Source organism: Barbatula barbatula (genome assembly GCF_947034865.1).
Source record: "Barbatula barbatula genome assembly, chromosome: 9".
NCBI classification, from domain to species: domain Eukaryota; kingdom Metazoa; phylum Chordata; class Actinopteri; order Cypriniformes; family Nemacheilidae; genus Barbatula; species Barbatula barbatula.
In genome coordinates this window covers 21794510-21815819 of record NC_136772.1, presented here as the reverse complement: position 1 = coordinate 21815819, position 21310 = coordinate 21794510, and the positions used below count along the sequence as shown (strand labels likewise).

Below are 21310 nucleotides of genomic sequence, written 5' to 3'. Positions count from 1 at the left end.
AAACCCTGTGATAAGGATGAAAACATGACAGACAGTGAGAGAGAGACATCATTTCACTGTCTCAGACACGTGCAAGTCCGTCCAGTAACAATTCTAGTTACAAAGTTTTACAATATTGTGCAGACACATGCATACAGTAAAAACGGACATTGTTCACACATCCAAACACACACTCACTGTTCCCTTTCATAGAAGTTTGAACTTTCAGGTGCATTTAATTTCCGTTTCTTTCCGTCTCTTCGTCTGAGCCTGTTAAAGTGGCTGATTCATCACCGTCTCCAATTAACCAAGATATAAACCCTGCTACAAAAACCTCATTCACCTATCACTGAGAACACATGCTGCGTGGGGCCATTACAGTCACATGGGCAACAAAAAGGAATACAAACTCTGCCTTGTGTTTACGGCGGATGCAAAAGTAATTAGATTTTCATGGATCTTATTACCGAATAGTTTTACCATGGTGAATGTGTTTGGGGTAAGAATGCTGGGATTGTTCACTGACACGTAGTCACACTACGTAAAGTCTTCCTTCTGATTTTATTTTGTTTCCGTTCTGTTTGTCACCTTTACTTTGCAGCAATTAGGATAAACATAGGCTTTGGCACCTTGAGTTTGTGTGTGTGTGTTTCGCTTGACGAAGGTAGTTAAGTTTATGCAAATGTTCCCCTCCTCCACAAAGCCGTATGGTAAATATCTTCCATGCATTGTTTTATGAGGCAGGATGCTTCTCACACCTGCAAATATCTGTCAAACATTCTCCACGGATGCATCTGATAGGTCACATGTTCTTTGGACAAGACTGTGACAGCAACATACTGTAAATCAGTGTTTATAAGCCCGACTGGGACAGACAAAACAACTGGGTTGGGCTAACAGTTTATCTGATTATTTTGCTTATTAGTTCGATGCCATTTTTGACACTCAATAGCAATTTTTAATATGAGATATTTTTCTTTTACTATCACAAACCACAAAGCATTGTCCATGTTTTGCCTTGAGCCCTGTTCATTTCTGACCCTGCTGTTAATGTCACGGTTTTACCAAGCGCCCCATAACCTATGATGTGTTTCAACACTAAATCTAACTCTAGATCTTAAGCTAACTCGAAAACACACATACTCTGGCAAATATCCAGGAACCTACGTAAGTCCAGAAATAAAGATTCACATCAGGGATTCTCACCCTATGAGCAAAAGTAAATAATCACTGGTTTTGCATAAAAAACGCAATCTTACCCAGCGGAAGAATTAACCTACTTAAAGTGGCTCTAAAATATTAACTGCTTGTTTGAGAGAATTCCCAGACACACGCTCGGATCGCCCATTTGTTCGGCCGTAAAACCAAACTGCAAGGAGCCAACAGACAGGGTTGCTATTGCGTTCAAAATGAGAATTACAAAAGTACAGTGTGTCACTTAGCAAATCTTAAAAAGATTGAAATTATTCCGTTACAGACCAAGTGCACCGAATACAGACTCCTGCCCTGTCAGGCCTGTAATGGTCAATGGATATGCCTGTACTCTAAGAAGAATGTGATACAGTATGTGTTGAAGACCTGCCTGACCCCCTGAGTCCAGTCCACCTTCACACCATCCATTGATTCTTCATTACAAGCGGAAAACGCTCATTGATCAGAAGAACCCCTGGGGAGAGCAACAGAGCAATGATATCATCCTCTACAGTGCTTCACTCGGGAGGAAATCTAGCTGCGAGGTTAGATTTGTTCATTTGTCAAATCTATCATGGATAAAGACCCACGCAAGAAACAGAGCGAGAAACCGCTCTGTAAAATAAATGCTAGTGCCAATCATCAGCAGCTACGAGGCCAGGCGGTACACGCAGGGCTAGCGTGGCATCACTGCCTTGCCCAGTGAGGTTACCGCGGGAACAAAGGCAGATGTCTCCACCCCCCAGCTGCAGACGGTGGGGTGACAAAGGGTCTGTGATCGCAGCTCCGCGTGTGGCGGGAGTTGAGAGGCTAAAAATGCTCCCAGGCTATCGTCAGTTAGTTCGGATCTCCCTGTTTACAGAAAACAGAACCTCAACACCAGTGTTGGTAGTCCCTGAATAACTAGTTGACTAATAAGTCTTATGCAAGAAGAGCTAGACAGAGCAAAACCGAGTAGAACAGAATACACCATGAACAAACTATGCTTTGTCTTTGCATTTCCAGGGTTACGGATGTGACATTTTCAGTCAAAACGTGAAATAGAAATACTCAGGGAATGCATTTATTACCAATTTATTGAACCATGTGTTTCTATTTCCTAAACCCCAAATGAAACAAAAATAAATCAGTCTAAAGATGAGTTATGGATGTGACGAAAAGTGCGCATGCTTTTGCGAGACATCATACTTTGTAGGATTTCTTTGAATTAAAATGCACAAACTAAAAGCGATAATATACCCAACAATAGAAGAAGGGGTGGCTCTATATAGAACATAAAATAGTTCATGTTTTTACATTTTAATGCGCCCACTTGTGCACAATATGGACGTTATGGATGTGACATTTGTTTTCTAAGTATGTGCAATCCCTGGGATCGAACCCATGACCTTGGCGTTGCTTGCGCCATGCGCACCACTGAGCTACAGGAAAGCTACAGTGAAAGTTCTAGTGAAAATCCCCCGGAAAGGAATATAAATGAATATGCATTTAATGTGTGTGTGTGTGTGTGTGTGCGTGTGTGTGCGTGTGTGTGTGCGTGTATTAATCTGATGATTAGATAATATCAAAAATTCAACTGCTGTGCCTGAGGGAAGAGAAGCGAGTATAAAGACGGAGAAAAAAGATACGGATGAAAGCGAGAGAAACTAGCAAAAGAAGAGAGTGAACCATGTCTTCAACCTGCTCTGCCTGGTTTCCATGTCATTCAGGAGAGCGGCTTTGCTGATTGCATTACAGATATATCATGATAAATCAACCCATGCTTATTACATTTATTCCGCAATAATCTATTTATAACTTTTAGGAGCGGGACACATTTGATAATGTGCCAGGGATCCGTTGAATCAGAATGCGGTCGGTGTGACAGCGGGAGCAGAACGTTCTCTCTCGTGTAAGCTCTGAGCTGTTGCCTGTGAACTCTAATACATCAACTTCTCTTGAATTGCATCTGGGCCTTGTCATCTACCTGCCGTGGTAGAGTGCAACGGGCCACTCTGGATTCCATCACTTTTTCTGTCACCAGAAGAATAAATCGTGTGTTTCTGTCTTTTTCCTACTCGTCCTGTGCGCTTTTGTAAACTAATGACTCTACTGAAAACGAGTGCATGGCCTATGTAGACAGCATTTTAAGAACTAGTTTGTTTTTAGGAACAAACTGACCCTTCCTTCTGTGATCATTTCATGTCGAGTGTAAAATAAGAGAAACATTTATTTAAATGTTATTTTGGAGCCCGAAATTCTTTATTCTTTTTCTAAATTTCAAATTCTTTTGAACTTCACAGACGGTTCGCCAGCAACAACGTAAACAAACGTCATGTGCACCAAACCTAACTTTCCTTTAGACCTCTGCAATAAGTCAATAACTGTTGAGTTGTTTTAATTTCATTAAATATCATTTTAATATATAATAAAATATAAATTAAATAAAAAACAAAACACAGACCCGAAGTTCGATTTGGGCCTGGCGTGTGCATCCAATGAAACCGTCTACTGTGAGTTGAAGTTTCGTGCGAGATGCACGATTAGTATGTTGCCTTTGTAAAAAGCTGTCAAAAATAAATGTTCTGCCAGCTGGGGCGTCAGAAATAAACCATAAAATAACAGTTTTTCAGGCAAAATTACATTACAAAATTACATTTTCAGTCTTTTCTGTAATTTTACGGTAACTGGACGTATTTTCAAAAATAAACTGTAAAAAATCCTGTTAAAAACAAAACATTTCCAGCAGATGGGGAACAAGGATTTTACTTTCTTGTGGATGTTTTCCATGTTTTTTCTTATAAATGTGCATGTTTTTGTTTTTACCATACTTAAAAATTACATGAAAAATGTTTACAGTGATACAGGTCACTTGGTATTTAGATCAAAACCAATGCCTCTGTGCTTTCCTGCCTGACATTCAGCACTATCTACAGTTCGGTCTCTGCAGAGCATTGAAAATGCTGTCGAGGAAGCGTTTGCAGCAGCCGTGTGGCTGGACTATCAACACTGTTTACTTCATCTATGTCTGATGGGAGAGAGGGCTGACTGAGGTGGAATGTGGAATAAAGCAATGTTGAGAATGGGCCGTGCCTTGGGAGATGACTCATTTTAATCAGACAGAATAAACGAGGCCGAGTGAAGTGAAAGTAAGAGAGGGTCAGAAAGGAGAGAGAGAAGGAAACAAAAGGGAAGAACGGCCAGCATACCTGGTCACCTTAAAACAGACAGCTTCAGGCACTATTCCCTTTTATTGGATTTCGTATGCTAGTCTAAGCTGGTCTTAAAGGACAGCATGGGAAAAAGTGGGAATTAAAGAAAGAAGAGAGAACATGGGTGTGGTGGCACAGAGGCAGACTAAACTTCAGAAGGTTAAAGGAGAAACCCAGAGGTCCAGCCAGATTTTTGGCATGAGCGTACATAAACATAGTCAGTCAGTCAGAGTCGGGACTGGAAGGTATCCCTGGATGTCTACCCTGAGCTGCATAATCATATCTGACAGAAAAACTGCTTCAGGTTAAATAAATTCAGTACGAAGCTAAAGCTGTCGATGGAGCCAGTTTGTATTCAGTAGAAAGATACAGAGCAACCCTCAGGATCGCCAGAGAACAAATATAAATCTTCTTAAAGTGCCTAAAACATAATATATATACAGGGCCATAGTATGCTGTTTACATCCTCGATAAGAACAGCTAGTGTTATGAAACTTATTTATTCCATAAACGACTAGCTTAGGCTAGCATTACACTACAGCGTTCATGCTAACAAGCTGGTTTATGCCAGTTTGGTGCATAACCGTAATGTTCATAAGCAAAACTGGTTGACCAGAATGTTTGTCCTGGTAATTATGGTTGACTATGGATATCTAGGAGCCTAGGGAGCCAACATTTATTATTTATTCAGATGTGGACTTAATAATGAATCATGTGCAATATATTATGTCCAATAGTTCCTGTATCACTTACATTTAAGCTCCAATAAGGTAACTTATTGATAGTGATGTCATTTCTCAATGAAATAGCTTAAAAACAATCACTTTTTAGTTAACTTTGTTAAAATATACTTCTGAGAGGAACTTATTGAAGGAGATTGGATGCTATTTGAGTGCATATTCATCCTTAAATCATTGATATTCAACTAAACGTGAAGACTTGGCAGATTGAAACCTCTCCGCTGGTTACTCTTGGGGAAATTAAACATGGTTTTATTGTATAGTATAGTATATTATCGTATAGTATAGTATTGTAATTGTAGTAACCTTGATTTGGATTGATTACCATTTGCGGTATCATAGTTTGACTACAAACATCATGGCTATTACAGTGAGACATTATTATAGGGGTTAGCATAGTTCACCATAGCAAAACATGATGTCTGTTTTGCCTGATGTAACGCACTGTGTGTCTCTTTATATCTGCCGTGAGTCCGAGCAACACAGCTACACGATCTGTCCACCTCAGAGACTTTCTTTAACACCTCTTCAACATGGCATCTGTCTTCTCAAGAAGTGTTTTCCTTGATGAAGCTAATGGGAAAAACACAACTCCACACTGCTGTGTTTGTTTGTGCTAATGGATAGATCATTTTACGACTTGTTGAGCAAAGACCAATGTTTACTGTACATTAACAAATTAGGATTGCGTTGGGTAGCGAAATAACTCGATACTCCTAAATTTGCCTGCCTGGCCGAGGGACAAAAACAATAATCACTAGCAAACCAGCAGGGAACAAGCCAGAGGACTTAAAGAAACTATAAAGCCGAGGCGTTTTAATTGAAATCGGTGTTGTAGACTACAGAGTGACATATAATTAATATGTTTGCAAGCCTACCAGATCAGACTGTAACGGTAGACTTTACCAAGAGTGAAATCATAGGCTGTAAATAACCTCTGTGTGTCTGAAATGGTCACGGAGCTTCAGCGAGAGAGAGAGAGAGAGAGAGAGAGATCAAGTGGGGGTGATCAGCTGAGCACATATTGCTGAAGTCACCCTTATCAGCATACTTGGCAAGAGCTTACAGCTCAATTTAAATGCAATTCTGCGCTCAAGCCCAAACAACTGAAGCGGCAGGCAGCTACGATCAGCTTACTTTCTCTACCACTACGAGGGAGAAACAGGGACCATACAAAGTCTTTCTTCATCACGTGAGAATAAGGAAAGCATCGAGCATTTGAAAGAAGTATTAAAGTATTAAATGTTGACTTGTTAATACTCCCACACAGTTGAGGCTACAGAAGTGAATTATGCCTCAAATTATGCTACCATTTTCTAAAAAACCCATAGACTGACTAAGACGATGGAACCAGAGACATGTGTACACCGGAAAGTCACTGACATTTAGGTGTGGGCTCATTTGACCACCATCTAGAACACCTTAGCAGCTGCATAGTGAGACCTTGGCAACCCCCGAAAACAAGGCAACGACTTTTTGGACCACACTCCCTTTAGCTAGTGAAATAATAAAGTTGGATGGTTTTCAGCTATGCAGCAGATGGGAAAGTGAAAAAAAGAGGTCATGTTTTTAGTCTTAGATCCGTTTGTTAACATAAGAAACTGTCCACTTTTGTTCTGTCGAAATCTAGCAATGTGTCCGATTTAATATTGAGTTCTGTTTACAATTGCAAGTGCAAAAAAGATCCCCCGTGGGAGAGCAGCACGCAATAGGATGTGTGATGTAATGGGATGTTCAGCATCTTCTGTCAGTCAAACGGAGAGAGATGAAGAGACAAAAATAACAACAGTCCCATCCCGTGCACAAACCACAGAGGAGGAAGCAAAGTGTTGAAATGAAACATATATCAAGCCTTCCAGTCTCCCGTTTGATCTGTCTCTCTCCGACGCCGCACTGGGTGGAAGTGCTCGGAAAAGAGATTTCGGAAAAACGAAGTAATGTCAAAAGCCACCCCACAAAACTCTCTTTAAAAACACTTCTATGTATAATTAATAGATCCAAAATGTTAATAAATGCCAAAAGGACAAAGGGCAATATTTAGAGAGAGTGAGGGAGTGTGAAGTGGCAGGTTGTGACAGGCTTTGTGGCTCTACCGAGCAGGGTTTGTAAAACATGACTCACGAACGTCAAAGTCTTCAGCTGTGCTTGCTAATTCCCCTTGACTTTGTCCCATTTTACGAAAAGTGGATACAAAAACAAACCCATCCAAACTGTGAAAAGAAAGCAACACTTTCCTCTTGTAGGATCTTAATGTTCCGATGTACCGTGTGCCACGTTCCATGCATTTCTCGACCACGTTCCATGCATTTCTGCTGATGTCCAACAGAGGGAGGAATGGGCACAGCTGTCTGTGAAATGCACGCTGAGAGCTTAAGCCTGCACATTTTCATGATTCCCAGAAATGTGTGTCAAAGCTTTGTTTATTGGATATTTAATTAAAGTGTAGCGTGTGTTTGTAATGTTGACTCTAGAGCCAGACTCAGCAAGGCATTATGGGAAGACTCCCAACAATCAGCAGGCGAGAGACTGGAAATTTCAGCAGTGTTTTCCAAGTCATCTTTCATCATTTCAGGAATAAAAGCATCACAGTTAAGGCTGATGCTAAGCAGCGGAATTAATAGAAAATATTCATCAAAAAAAGAAAAAGGGACATGATTGCCTCGTTGCCCTGGGTATATGAAACACAGCCTTATTACGGAGAATAATTTGCTTTACGTCTTCATTTTCCATCTGCTTTGAGCTCCCGCAGCAAAGAAAAGACACATGAGGAAATATAACTTTGATATATTGCGTTGACTAAAACAGCAAATATTCATTTTCACGTTTTCACCTTCAACATCATATGGTTCATGGAATATGTGCACAGCCGCCACGCTTAAGATCTCATATTCGCTTCATTACTCACCTGCAGTCGAGTTTCTCCAGTTCGAAATGAGGATTGAAGTTTAGGACGATTCGTTGGGACGATTCGGGCGCTGTGATGATCCATCTGCAGTTCTGATGCGGTGGGTACTCCAGAGGGTAACCGGGTGTAGTGATGTACCCGGCGTCACTGGCATCCAAATGCCCACCACATGGCTCTGTGGAAACACGACATGAAACGGTTGAGATATGACATTTGTGATTCATTCGAATGTTTCATTACAGAGTGATTTGATACACACGAAATTATCGTTTTGTTATGAATCAAACGAGCCAATCGGAGACAAAGTACATTGTTACCAGCAACGTCTCTGTATAACCGTATCATTGACAAGCACTCTGCTAACATTAGGACACAACACTTCAACCCTATCAGCCTATCTTCACAACAATCGCTCTATCGCGCAAGTCAAACTATTCTCTGACAGGAAGTGTGTCCGCATGAGGTGAAAGTCCAGCCCTATGCTGTGAGGAGTCCAGTGTTCATCCACAAAGATGTCTTTCTGTGCAGAGAAAAGCGAACAGATAGTGCTCTCTTCTCTCTCCCCATCCTGTGTTTACCGTTCTCTCCCAGAACAACCCCTCGTCTCCCGCTGCTCAAATAATTGATATTGCTTTCATTAATTATTGCTCTCGTCGTAGTATTGAGGCACAGCTGTTTAACCTCTGCTAGAGTGCTATGATGTCAGCGTGCACCGAGCACACATGTTCAAGGAAAGACGGCGTATGAATGTTTAAAGTGCGGAGACGTTGAAAGATTCAGATCACATGGCCTATAGCGACTACGCAGAACAGGAGGTGCATTTATCATTCATCAAAAAAGATCTACTTGTTCTAAACTCTGTGGTTACTGTAAACCCACAATGCGAAAGCGTGCCAACGCGGGTGCCGGCGTTACTTGAGATTCACAACAAATGCACCGCAACCGTCATGCATGGAGTTGATGATCCAGCGTCACACGCAGTGGCCCAGTGGGGATGCTGGGAAAGAGTTCAGAGAGAATGAAAGCTCTGATTGACAGTTTGAGGTCTGTGCCTGGTTTCCACAGTGCGTTCTGTGAACAATTACAACTCATCTGTATTGCGCACTGGATCTCTCGCTCATTTGCTCAAGGCGGGTGCGCCCTTTTACACCTTCGGTGTCCACACCGCATTCAAATGCACGCTGCATTTGAAACCACACGCACCTCTGCTCTAACATGATTCATTGTCAAATATTAAAGAAGGGAGAGGTACAAGGTGCAACAGAATTTCAAGCGGTGACATTTGGAAACCTATTATGACAGCAGGTGTGCACAGCGCTATATTGGATTTTAAACACAGCTGGCCTCTGCGTCAATGCAGCTAGAAATAGGAAACAAAATCCACTTCAGGAAATAATAACAAATGATGTTTTCAAGTGCCATTAAACATGAAAAAACGAATGCAATCCCACATCAAACTACAATTCTAGTTCTGAACAGCTCAATTCAAAGGGTCGCCGTGGGCTGTTTTCATGTCACTCGCTATACAACACTAAAACAGGCTGAAACTGAACAATCACACCCTCACATATGGTTTGGGTCGACTCTGTGTTTGTGTGTGGTGCAGCGAGAATGGTCGACGGGCTGATGGGTCTTATTAGAAGGTGTTCTTCTCTAAGCTTTGTGTCTGACAGTGCAGATATCTATTTCAGTTCTGAGCAGAGTGAGAGAGAGAGACACTGCAGTAGTGTTGTGTTGCTGTGTGAGGTGGCCTCATGAATTATTGTGTCTGTGCTCCTAAAGGAGTCTATCCATCTACAGTCTCCGCCACATGCTATCACAGCAGTACAACACAACCGTGTGTGTGTGTTTGGCTGTGTTTGCTATTCTTGTAGGTGATTTGCTGTGCTGCAAATATAGATGAAAGTTTCATCCACTGACAGTTGGGAAACAGAAACGTTTTCCTGCTTCACATAAAGTGCTCAACAATGACCTTACATTCATTGATAAGACGGATGTGTTTTTAAACCTTGAAACCGTTTCCCGTTTTTTTACATTTTTGTTTTGCGAACTCTGTTGATTTATCAGCGTATCATTTTATGTATCGTTGCGTTGAAGCTACGAAATTGGCAGGCCGGGTACACATCATAAATCCTCATTGTCGAGCCGTGCTGTTGACAGCATAAAGCAAGATTTCACAAAAAGCACTTTCCTGTGAACTTTGTATATCGGCTTGGGGAGATTAAAGAATGATAAACGGTCTAAAGGCATGGCAGGATTGTGCTTTCTCTCTCTACGCTACAACACAACATCCCACTGCTCAATAAAAACTGAATCCACTTTCACAAGCAGAACTCCTTCGATTGGCAAAATCAAATCTTGACGAAGCAATCAATAGCTTTGATTGTGGCGCGTCAATACCGTCTCCCATCCTCCCTTAGCCCAAGACTCGGCACACAAATGCTCACTATTCCACACAGTCCCTGTCAGCTTTCCTTGCTGCTGAGTACACAGAACAACAGCCACACATCTCAGTCTGTCGGAGCTTCCGGGTGTCGGCACTTTGTCAACTCGTGCCTCCAGCCCCTATTTGCTCCTCAGATCCTAGACGTCTCCCCGCCTCACTTCCTGCAAGATTGAGGACGCTGCCGGTGGGCAGGCCCGCTGCCGGCCCCCTTGCTTCAGGACTATAAGTAACTGTAAACGGTGTTGAGCAGGTGGGTGGGGAAATGAGAACGGTGCTGCATTATTTATGGGATTCTTGCTTGTTTTGAATTTCATCCTGATAGCACTGTTTCAGCACTTTTCCAGCGCCTGCCGTAAGAGAGTGAGTGAACGAGTGCCTGCGTGCTCGCTGGCGCGAATACAAATACCTGACCTTCTTTGAGCTGATTTACAGGCCCATTTTCTGCTGAGAGAGTGCTAATATTTCCCATTACACGAGACGGTAAAGGGGAAAACTGTGCAACACACTGAGCAGACATGATAACAAACTGCAACGATTTACATAATGGCCGTTGTTTGTGGCAGTTCCGTCTATTTATCCCATTCAAGCTGATTACAAATTGCAAAAACATATGTGGTGTAATTGGCCTGTCACTCATTTGTTTCTGCTTAACAGCGAGGTTCAATGGTTCTACGTGATGGAGATGCATTCAGTTAAGGCTGTATTACCAGTACAGTTGACCGCAACCGTGAAGACGTGGCGTGTTAAAACCGGGCACCGACATCTTAGACGATTACTCAGCAGACATGGAATGCATCGCCCTGGTCTCCGCTGTGTGATGTTGGTATCAAACCCTCAGCGCTGAGGACCGTGGTACACGGAGTACCATACACTCACGCCACACTAGAGTTTGCCAGACTCAACATCTGTCTTTCATCTGTGTCAACAGAATAAACGGCTCAGAGAAGGTGAAGCCGGACAAGATCTAACTCTACACAAACAGACACACACATACGTACATACACAAGTTGAGGATCTAACAGACTTCAAGCACATTACTCACGGAGAAACAGCTCAAAAGGAGAAAAAAGCGAAGCTGCGTGCATAGAACAAAATAAGCTTGAGGCCACTGAACAGCAGAAAACGAACATGACAAATGGGCTTAGCAGGGATCCTATGAAACTTTAAAGACATCCCATTCACTCCGCGCGCCACGGAAAACAACCAGCGCCAGGAGAGAATTGCTCACATATTCCCCCAGAACTGCAGAACGACGCGCAGCGGCCTCCATCGCAAGACTGACGCGTAATGCACCCGTGCGAGGGCAGATTTCAAAAAGGCAGGTTTCTCTGGAGCGTGTCGACGGCTGGCGAGGCTCTGCAGGTGGTCAGGTGGGTCTGCACAGCTGCATAAGCATGTAATCAATCGCAGCGTCGCCTCCAGGCGCAGGTGGCCGAAGCTTTGCCAACAACATGCTCTCTGCACTCGTACCAGTAGGCACACCAGGAAAACCTGGAATCGCATGTGGACGCATTTTTCTCTCAGGCTCAGACGCGCAGACTCACGCACGTTCTGCGAGCTGGAAAATATCTTCAGCTGACTAGCAGAAGTCAATACGCTTTCTCATTTTCATTGAGTGAACATCAGCTGATGAATAGCTGATATTTAATCACAGCGACGAGACACTTAGAGCTCTGCCATTCTGTCTTATTACATTTTGTCGGGAATAAGAGGCTTCAGCCCTCCTATCATGTAGCATGTGCTTCATCCAGCTCGCTTCAGCAGTGGACATTAGCACAGCAGTAGATATTTAAGCCTCTCTCTCTGTGGGTCTAAACTCCTCATCCACATCTGATTCAGACCTTCTGAAGCTTAACTGGACTAATTACGGCGCTGTTGTTGTGTTGGAAAGATAGCTGGGCTTTTAGAGGGACCCCTGTGGAGATCTTCCTCTTGGATCAGGTGCAGATCAACATGCAGATCGGTTGTGTCTGGCAACACAGCCATGCACATTTGGCTATAAAATGAGCCTGACTGTGGTCCAAAAGAACTGGAGAATTTCATATTAGAAAAGCAAACAAAGACGCAAGCATTAACAATACAAAGCGGCCGATACGCACAAGTTAAAAAGCGCACAAGTTCATTTAATACCATTTTAATACTAAAAACCGTCAGCTATGCGTACATTGGGTAGATATGTGCAGAAGACACTGTAAAATAAAGTGTTACAAAATAATATCAAGAAAAAAATTGGTGTAATGCGTGACACTGTAGCCTACGAAAACTTTTAACACAACCTACCTATTATAAGAAGTCACTATTAAAATAATCTAAAACACGAACAGCTAACAGACACTCGGTCATGGGAAGATATCAGATGCATAATTCAATTCATAAAAGTCCAGTCCGAAACCTCCTTATATTAACCTGTGTAATTCCGGTTAGTTTTACGCGACATTGTATCTTCGGCTGTTTATTGAAAGATTTACCAAAAGGGAGCCCGGGTCTTCGTCGATGACTTTACCAGTCAGATTAAAAACGCATTAAATCGGCTTGAACAGACTGTCTTTACCATAGAAAAACCTCCACAACGAGCGCACAAACCCAAGACTATTAAAATATTAAATACAAGCCCGCGTGAAGGAGTAACGTTTCAGGCATAAATACTTTATATCCTATATATTACTTGTGTACTGTATTTCCACTCAGAGCCCCCGAAGCTGCCCGCGGCGGCACAAATACAGTCGTCAGGACTAAGTAACCATGACACGAGAGAACCGTGACAAGAAATCACCAGTGACCGAAGGTGTTTAGACAAAAAATGACTGAAATTTCAGAGAAGTCAAGTTTATGAGGACGAATATCTACGGAGTACTTTACTCCGGAGAAAATATCAAAATTCCTTAAAAAACAAAGTGTAGATAGACGGTTAAAGTATCGAAACAAGTAGTGAAATAGGGTGATGTGGGTCCGGCGTGAACCGCGGAGTTGGTCTGAGCTCATGCCGAGCGCGCGTCTTCTCCAGCGGGGATGAGGTCGTCTGCTCGCGCTGTGAGCTCTCACCCATCATCTGACTAAAACCTTCGTGTTTCTATTTTCTTTGTGGTTTTGTTCGTTTAAAAAAATATTGGATAATATTTAACAGCAAATCATGACATATTTGATGTTTGCGACGGTATAACTTTAACCTGAATAAAATGTAATACGAATGTCTCTAAACTGAAATCTATAATCTGGTCTTTGTGCCTTGGGCAGTACACTAATTCTACGGGTACGGCTGTAAAATGCACAGATTCAGAAAACGAACAGAACAAACAAGTGACAAAACAAGAAAAACTTACCTTCTGCTCCGTAAACTACTGCAGAGTAACACAAGACGAATAAAGATCCACAGAGCTTTGTGAATAAATCCATCTTTCCTGGGTGAACGTTCACCCGGCGCCTGAAGAGCAAGAGCTCGAAGTTCTTCTGATGTCCGTTAAAACTGTTCTCGTCCCCAAATGTCCAAATGTATCCACTGAGATCAGCTCGTGAATATTCAGTCTGATAACAATTTCTTCTGTTTGGCGACACGCCTGCTTTCCCGACACGCTTCAGAATCTAGGATGTGTAAATTCAACCCAGACTTGGATGTTTAACGTCTCCGAAGCATCGTGTCCGTCAGATCGCAAACGAGCCAGGTCAACAAAATAAAACAACTTTCTTTTATACGGAAAAGTTCACACAGAGAGCGTCTTTCGGAGAGCCGCCGGGACTGGCTTGATTTCCTCCAGCGGTGAGTGAGCGATCGCTCGCCTTCAATCCAAGTGACACGAAACGTTTTCCCGTGCGCTTCCCTCACAATCCAACCGCACGCGTTCTGTCTCGCACGGAAAACGCCACCGGCGGTGAAAACCTGTCAGAAAAAGACAGTTGGGTTCAGATCTTCCGCGAAGCGAATCCGTAATTGAAGACAGAGATCCTGCGCGCTGCTCCTTTGGCACTGTGCGTCTCCGCGTTTGAGCGCTGAGTGTAGCGCGGGCGCAGCTATCGCATTACAGTCAGCACCTCGGCCCGCCTCTCCGGTCTCTGATTAAAGACGAGCCACTCGCTTTAGTCCTGCAGTTAGGCTATAAAAAGGCGAGTGAGAGAAGCACAAGCGACCACAGACACACGGGCTGAGTCAGTGCGAAACCACAACAAGCTGGAGTTTCTCGAAAGTGGTGAACGATAACAATCACAGATAGGGCAAAAACAACAAAAGGAAACCTGTGCGATTACAGTAATTATAAGCGGCTATTACATGCACATGAAACAGAAACGGCCCCGATGCCCTTCGGTTGACTTTTAAACTTAAAAGTGAAAATGCTGAGTTGAGGCGGACTTAAGTAAGGCGATGCGCATGGTAATGTGTGGCTGAAGCTGAATTAATTCAAACGAGTCTGATGGCCAGCCAAGAGAGATCAGCAAGGGTACAGGGGTCAAACGCTGAGCAAAAATACAGCCGTTCCCTGACAACAAATATTTGATGGCAACAAAAACGACTTACAGTCTTGTGACTGATGGCCTTGTCCCCACGCGCAAAAGCTGAGAGTTAAAATTAGAACGAAAAGCAGAAGTTTGTGGTGGGATGTTGAGAAATAGGGGAAATCTAATGTGAACAGAACATCAACCCTCTAGGTCTCATACATGAGTAATCCTTTATTTCACGAATGAAAACCTGATCGAGGCTTTTGAGTACACAGTGAGGTTTAGTGTAAACAGGGTTGGAACAAACCTCACAAACCACACGACATCGATGCTTCTATATCCATCCGAGGAACCCAGAGTCGTAGCTGCGCGTACATAGACCTCTTCTGATCCACCCAAAGCAAGACCAATGAGGGCCCCATTCTCCCCCCATAACTACAGTGGCCTTAATGACACGGCATTACCCTGCGGAGCCCAAAATAACTTCTCTCCCTTCAACCGTCTTGTAGACGCTCCGCACGGTGACAGGAGACGGCAGGGGAACCACGGGGAAGTTTTCTTTATTTGATGCCTTGTCAGTTTCAGGTAGCGTTTTATTGAAGTCAGATGATTAGTCATGTGTTGTGCCAAGTCTGCGCTGGTAACTGAGAATCACATTCACTCGCATTCACATGCTTCACACACCATTCGGATAAACGGGAACAGAAAACATGCTTTCGCAATACAGGCGATGAGACGTTTCGCAGATCAGCTCGACATTGACAGCTCACTGTGTTCTTATCTCTTGGAAAGCAATGCATCTTTCAGCTCTGGACTATTTGACCTGGGGCTTGGACCTGTCAACGGTAACGCTTGATAAAGGGCCCTCTTTTACACTGTCCTCAGATCAGTCTTGCAGGTTCACTTATCCCGGCCGAGGTCAGAGCTTGGGTAGCGAGGGCCGGTCCCGGATCAGCGCAAAATAACAGCTCCCCTTTGAAGTGTTGACAGACCCATGCTGTCCGCACACACCTCGACCCACAGCAGACCTGCGATCATCCATCTTATACTGGGTACGAAGAGCAACAGTCGGGCCTCTGTATGTGGCAGCGCGGCTATCCGCACTCATGGGGGAAAGTGTTAAGCGTGTAGAGAGAAGAAAGTCCCTGATGCTGTCCCAGAACCGGCTCTGTTTTAAGAGCTGCCAAGAAGCAGCCAACGCTGACACATCCGCTTGTTTACAACTACTACTGCTGCTTTTACTTCTGGACGTATTGCATAGATTAACACCCAGATCCAATTACTTTTGCCAAGTAAAGCTTCGGAGCTAAAAAAGCGCACCGCAGCTGGAACGGGCAGCCTGCATCAAACTCCGAGGAGGCCCAAACACCCAAAGTGGGGCAGAGAGTTTTTGATGATATACAGGCCTGGAGTGAAACTAAAGCGGCAGCGGCGAATTTGTATCGGTGTGGAAGGTAAATAAGATACAATCTGTGGTCTCCCACTGAAGTCTTATCAATAAAAGTTCACTCCTTTTACCCAGACCACGAGAGGATTTTTATTCGTGGAGACCTTGCGTCATTCACTTCTAATGCAGATGCACACACACAAACGCATCCACATTGTTATTCACTCTTTCTTGTTTGTCTCAATGAACTGAACTTACTTTTCCACATAGGAATAGTAAGTGATTACATCGACAGTCCATCGGAGACTCTTTAATACGGAGCTCGCCTCTGCTGAAACAGATCTTTGCCTATTTACCCAGACGACGCATCAGCATGTACACACGACTCTTTGAGTTATATCTGCTTCTCCGTTTCGCCCGCCGCCCACACGCAAACACCCAAAACAAGTCATCACATCTATCCTCTCTCTGATCTGGCCGTCCGTGTACCGAAGTTGGGCCGGGCGCAGTAAACCTAAATCTGAACGCTGTAGATCTTAAGCCCGGGTGTCTGCAGGAGCAGACTTTTATTTCCTTATTTACTGCTGTGTGTCAGCTGCGGCCGCCTCCGGCGTGATTATCGCTGCAGGTTGAAGCGGTGTCCTGGGGTTCATACAGAAGAATAGTGGCGGAGGAAACTGCGCTTCTCATTATCCACAAAGCCATCCAACTCCCACAAGGCCCTTTCGTCTCCATACGCTAACATTCATTTAAACCAGCCCGAAGAAATACCTACTTACTAGCATCTGACCGGAGAGGGGCATCGGAGGCCGTTGTGAGTCTTGCTAATGTTGTAACCTTGTGAATGAGTTCAGAATTTAATTGCTTTGAGAAAATAACTCCATTAGAAGCTCACATTGTCCAGGTTGTTGCGAGCGATCATTGAAATTTCATGTTATGAATCCAATTGCTCTCATCATTAAGGTATTAATAATAGTAATCAACTTAGAGGAGTTACGCATTCCCCACACAGATCATTTTATTTGAACTTAGGAGCACTTGGAAATGTTTGTTGCAGTTCATATTTGTACCATGAGGGGGCATGTGTCTGCCAAAGGAGACGGATGGAAACATTGCCAGATCACGCACCAGACAGAACGAAAGCGTATTGATAGCACAGAGACATCAAATTAAACATTGAAATGTAAGTTTATGCTTTATCAAAAGCACATAACCGGTGGGTGTCAGTCTGCATAGAGATTGCTTATAATCTCAGCACAGTTTCAGCTAATAAGAGGCTGAATTTGGTTAAATCACTACGGACTGGGGAATGGAGAGACGTGCTTATGTAATAACAATATGATACCTAAACCTGCCGCATCAAGATGACAAATGATATCCAGTCATTTCAAATTATCTTCACAAAAGCTTCCCTCGCAGTATTCCTCCCCTTCAGGATCAGCATTAGCTTTGACCTGCTGTATATTCTAAAAAAATATTTGACTCCTCTTTGATTTGGGACCTTGTTTTAATAACAACCTATACCCGTTTCTCCTGACATGAAGTTATTTAAAAAGACCTTGTCAAAGAGCAGGTAAAGCGCCCGGGCCGCATAAACTCCCCGGGGCGCATTGTGCACGTCTTAATCTTGTTTTAATTACGGCATTTTAAAAACACCAGTATCTTAGAAGCATGAAACACATATTCACACTCGCGCTGCAATTGAAACGCCTGGGGTGCGCTCCTTCGTTGACTATAATGGCAATCACCAGGCTCCTCTCATCTCAAACACTGGTCATTGATAAGCCCGGGGGTTAGAGGTCAGGGTTTCTAACACTGATAAGACAGTCTCTGGAATCCAGCAGGGCAGATCGGGATCTAAGCAAGCACACAGGACAGGGAATGTGATGGAACGCTGATCAAACACTGAAGTCTTCACACTACTCACTCCCATAGCACAACAAATCTACTCCCCATGAATGAAGAAAATCACATAGATCTCTGTAAGGATCTCAATTTGGTCATCTTGGACTACACGGTTGTCCAAAACTTTCCCATCTGTTCAATTACACGTTTGGAACTAACGTGTCCATCTGTGCTCAGGTTATCTGACTGTTTATGGTAAATATCATGGTCCAGCAGGAACCCAGCAGGAGAAACAAGCAAGCGATTGTTTTGAGAGAAGAACATCTTCAGGCGTTTCTCCATTCCCCCGCTTATCAGCGCTAAAGCTCTCCTTACAGACACAAGCACTGGAGCTTAGCGCGAAAAAAAAATCTGGAGGTAAATAGATAAAGACAAGGACCCTTGATTGTTTGATTGGTACATTTTAGGCTCCTTTACGTAAGTGGGTAAATCTGCCAGATTGTAAAGGTCCTATTGGCGGGAATAAGTGGCTGAAAAAGGGACAGATCACCAACAAATGAAAATTCATCACGTATTCACTTTACGTTGTTCCAAACCTGTATACACTTTGCTGTTATGTTGAATACAAAAGAAGATATTCAGAAGAATGTGGGAAACCAAACCGTTCTGGGGCACCATTGACTTCTATTGTATTTTACTTTCATACTATTTTAGTCAATAAAAGTACCAAATGTATTTCTTTGTGTTGGGATCAACAAAATGTATGTTTTTAAACAACTTGGGGATGAGTAAACGATGACAGAATTGTCATTTATGGGTAAGCTATCCCTTTTTATTTTACAACATACATCAATGCAGAATGCAGTGCTTTAATATCAGCACTTTTGTAATATATTACACAGAGTTGTTAGAATAAATGAGGTAAGTTGATGATTGTGCGTTACTGTTTGAGATTAATGCATCCCGCATTACCCCGGGCCGAGCCTGCAAAGCTTTATTTTCCGAGTGTGATGCCGCGTGATCGTAAACAATTGATTAATCAAAAGTAAACACAGAAAATGCTGTATAAACGGAGATAGACGATCATACAATTGTGTAATAAATGAAATGTCATTCGAAGGCACCGAATGTGTTTGAGTGATACAGAGATCTCCTTTCCGCTGCGAGTTCATCGCGTGCCATCAAAGCCAGTCACCATTTGGGTAATTCATTTGAGTAATGAAAGCAAAAACTCAGACATCTGCATTTTCCCTTGTTAGGTCATTTTTCTGGGCGTTTTATGATAGGCAGTAAAATGAAGCGTAATTGAAACACATGGAGTTTTACCTTGTTCTTTGTGTCGAGCTTTTCATCGGTGAGATACATAACCAAACAAGGTATCAATTCTAACAGCCGGATCGAAACGAAAATAAATAGGATAATTACAGATTTTACATATGTTGAGACATTTCAAACGCAAAAATGTGCACCCTACTTTTTTTGGAAGAGAAAGTCCAGATGTGTAAAATACACAGAGCATTACTGTAAAATGTGAGGGGTGGTCAACTTTCCCGAATGTCAAGCTTCAATTACATTACAGTAGTGTTTAACTACTATTTGGCCTCCAAAGGCCTATGGAATTCGTTCCTTTGGATCGTCTTAAACTCTCCATTGAGGGGTGAAAGACTATTCCATTGACCGTGAGACAACAGAAGATAGCGAATGATAAAAGAGCACTTTAAAGGGATGAATCACTAACCAGCATTGTTTGAAATGAGTGCAAATGATCTGCCAGCATACACAAAAAGGATAAAGACAGGAAGGGGACAAGATAAAGAAGGGGTTTAACATAAAACCCTAATTGATTTATTATTTCTTTTAGAGATATAAAGAAGTAAGTAACTTTAATGTATAAAAATGATTTTTTTACAAATAAGAGTGCTTCAAAGATTGATTTATAGATGTTCGTGTCCGTCTGAGCTCGAAGAAAGGAGATAATGATGGTAATTGTGTGTGGCTCTCAGATTCAATTTGGCATTGAAGTGTCAGTGACACGGTTCACCGAGTGTCTGATATGAGTGACTGATTAACTCAACCTAATTGATTGAGAAGCGTCACTCCGACAAACTAAGATTTAGACAAGGGGGTCAACATCTGCTGCTTTCCCAGAATCCCCCTCCTTCGCTTTATCCCATTACCCATCGAAATCCTCTGTCTGCCCCGATACCCACAAAAACAACATTGGGCCTACAGCACCCCGATGCGAGAAAACAAACCCAAGGAAAGATGAACATTGAACGCTAGCATACATTTTTAATCAGACATGATTAATTGTTGTTTTTTCCTCTGGCTTTGCCATTCTTGCAGTAAAAAGACTGTGATTAATGTGAGGCGGTGAGGAAATCATAGGCTTGCTGAAATGAAGAGCTATTGATTATTGACCGCAGCTAAACTAAAGATATACATTCATTCAGGGTTTGACTCGACACTGACAGCATGTCGGATTTCTCTTTGTAGATTATGAGAGGCAGATGGGGAGATCGTGAGGAGCTCAGAGGTTTTGCCTGAAGCTTAGATAATAGGGGCAAAGTTGTAACACTATCAGTTTAACCAATTAGAAATTAGCTGGAGGGTTAAAATCACTTTTGTACATGACCACCACCCTCATCAGATGATCGATGTCAGTCTTAAAATATGAGAAATGTGAAGTAAAGAAATACAACTACTGGTTTAAAACTTAAAATCTTATTACGGTATTTAACGTCATGACATTTAGTATAGAACTTAATATCGTTCTTCTACGTGTTTAAAGGAAGAAACAATACAATTTCACATTTTGCAACAAGGCTGTTTGTATGAATTTGTACGATTTTGTGCGCCGGTATGTTTGGGGGTGGGGCTTCGGTATTGCGGTTTTCTAATTATTTTATTCACATAGATTGGCATACGAATTCATACGTCATTTTGTAAATACAAATTCCACTGAAATCAGGATGGAAAAGAAATGTCATGGTTGGGGAGGGTTGTAATATGATTGCGCAAGATGTAGCCTATAATTGCATTTACATTTTTTCTTTTTACGTTTGTTTCGAATTTGATTTGATGTTTTAAATTTGACGTAGAAACGTATAATTTGGTAAAACAAAAATGATCAGAATAAAGATAACTGTGTTCTCTTCCTTGGACAAAACGAGAAATGAATTATGTATTTAATTGCTT

General features: G+C 42.6%; 1 protein-coding gene across 2 annotated transcripts in view; it reads right to left on the bottom strand.

Moving 5' to 3' along the window:
* Positions 1–14431, bottom strand: part of nrp2b (neuropilin 2b) — a 66691-nt gene extending 52260 nt beyond the window's left edge. Inside the window, exons 1-2 of one of the 2 annotated variants that reach the window (XM_079464703.1) lie at positions 13773–14431; positions 8007–8181 (exon numbers count right to left, since the gene is read on the bottom strand). In XM_079464703.1, coding sequence (XP_079320829.1) covers positions 8007–8181; positions 13773–13845 — 248 coding nt within the window. In that variant the 5' untranslated portion in view covers positions 13846–14431. The remainder of the gene's footprint in view (positions 1–8006; positions 8182–13772) is intronic. The other variant, XM_079464704.1, reaches the window with a different exon arrangement.
* Positions 14432–21310: the final 6879 nt, after the last annotated feature.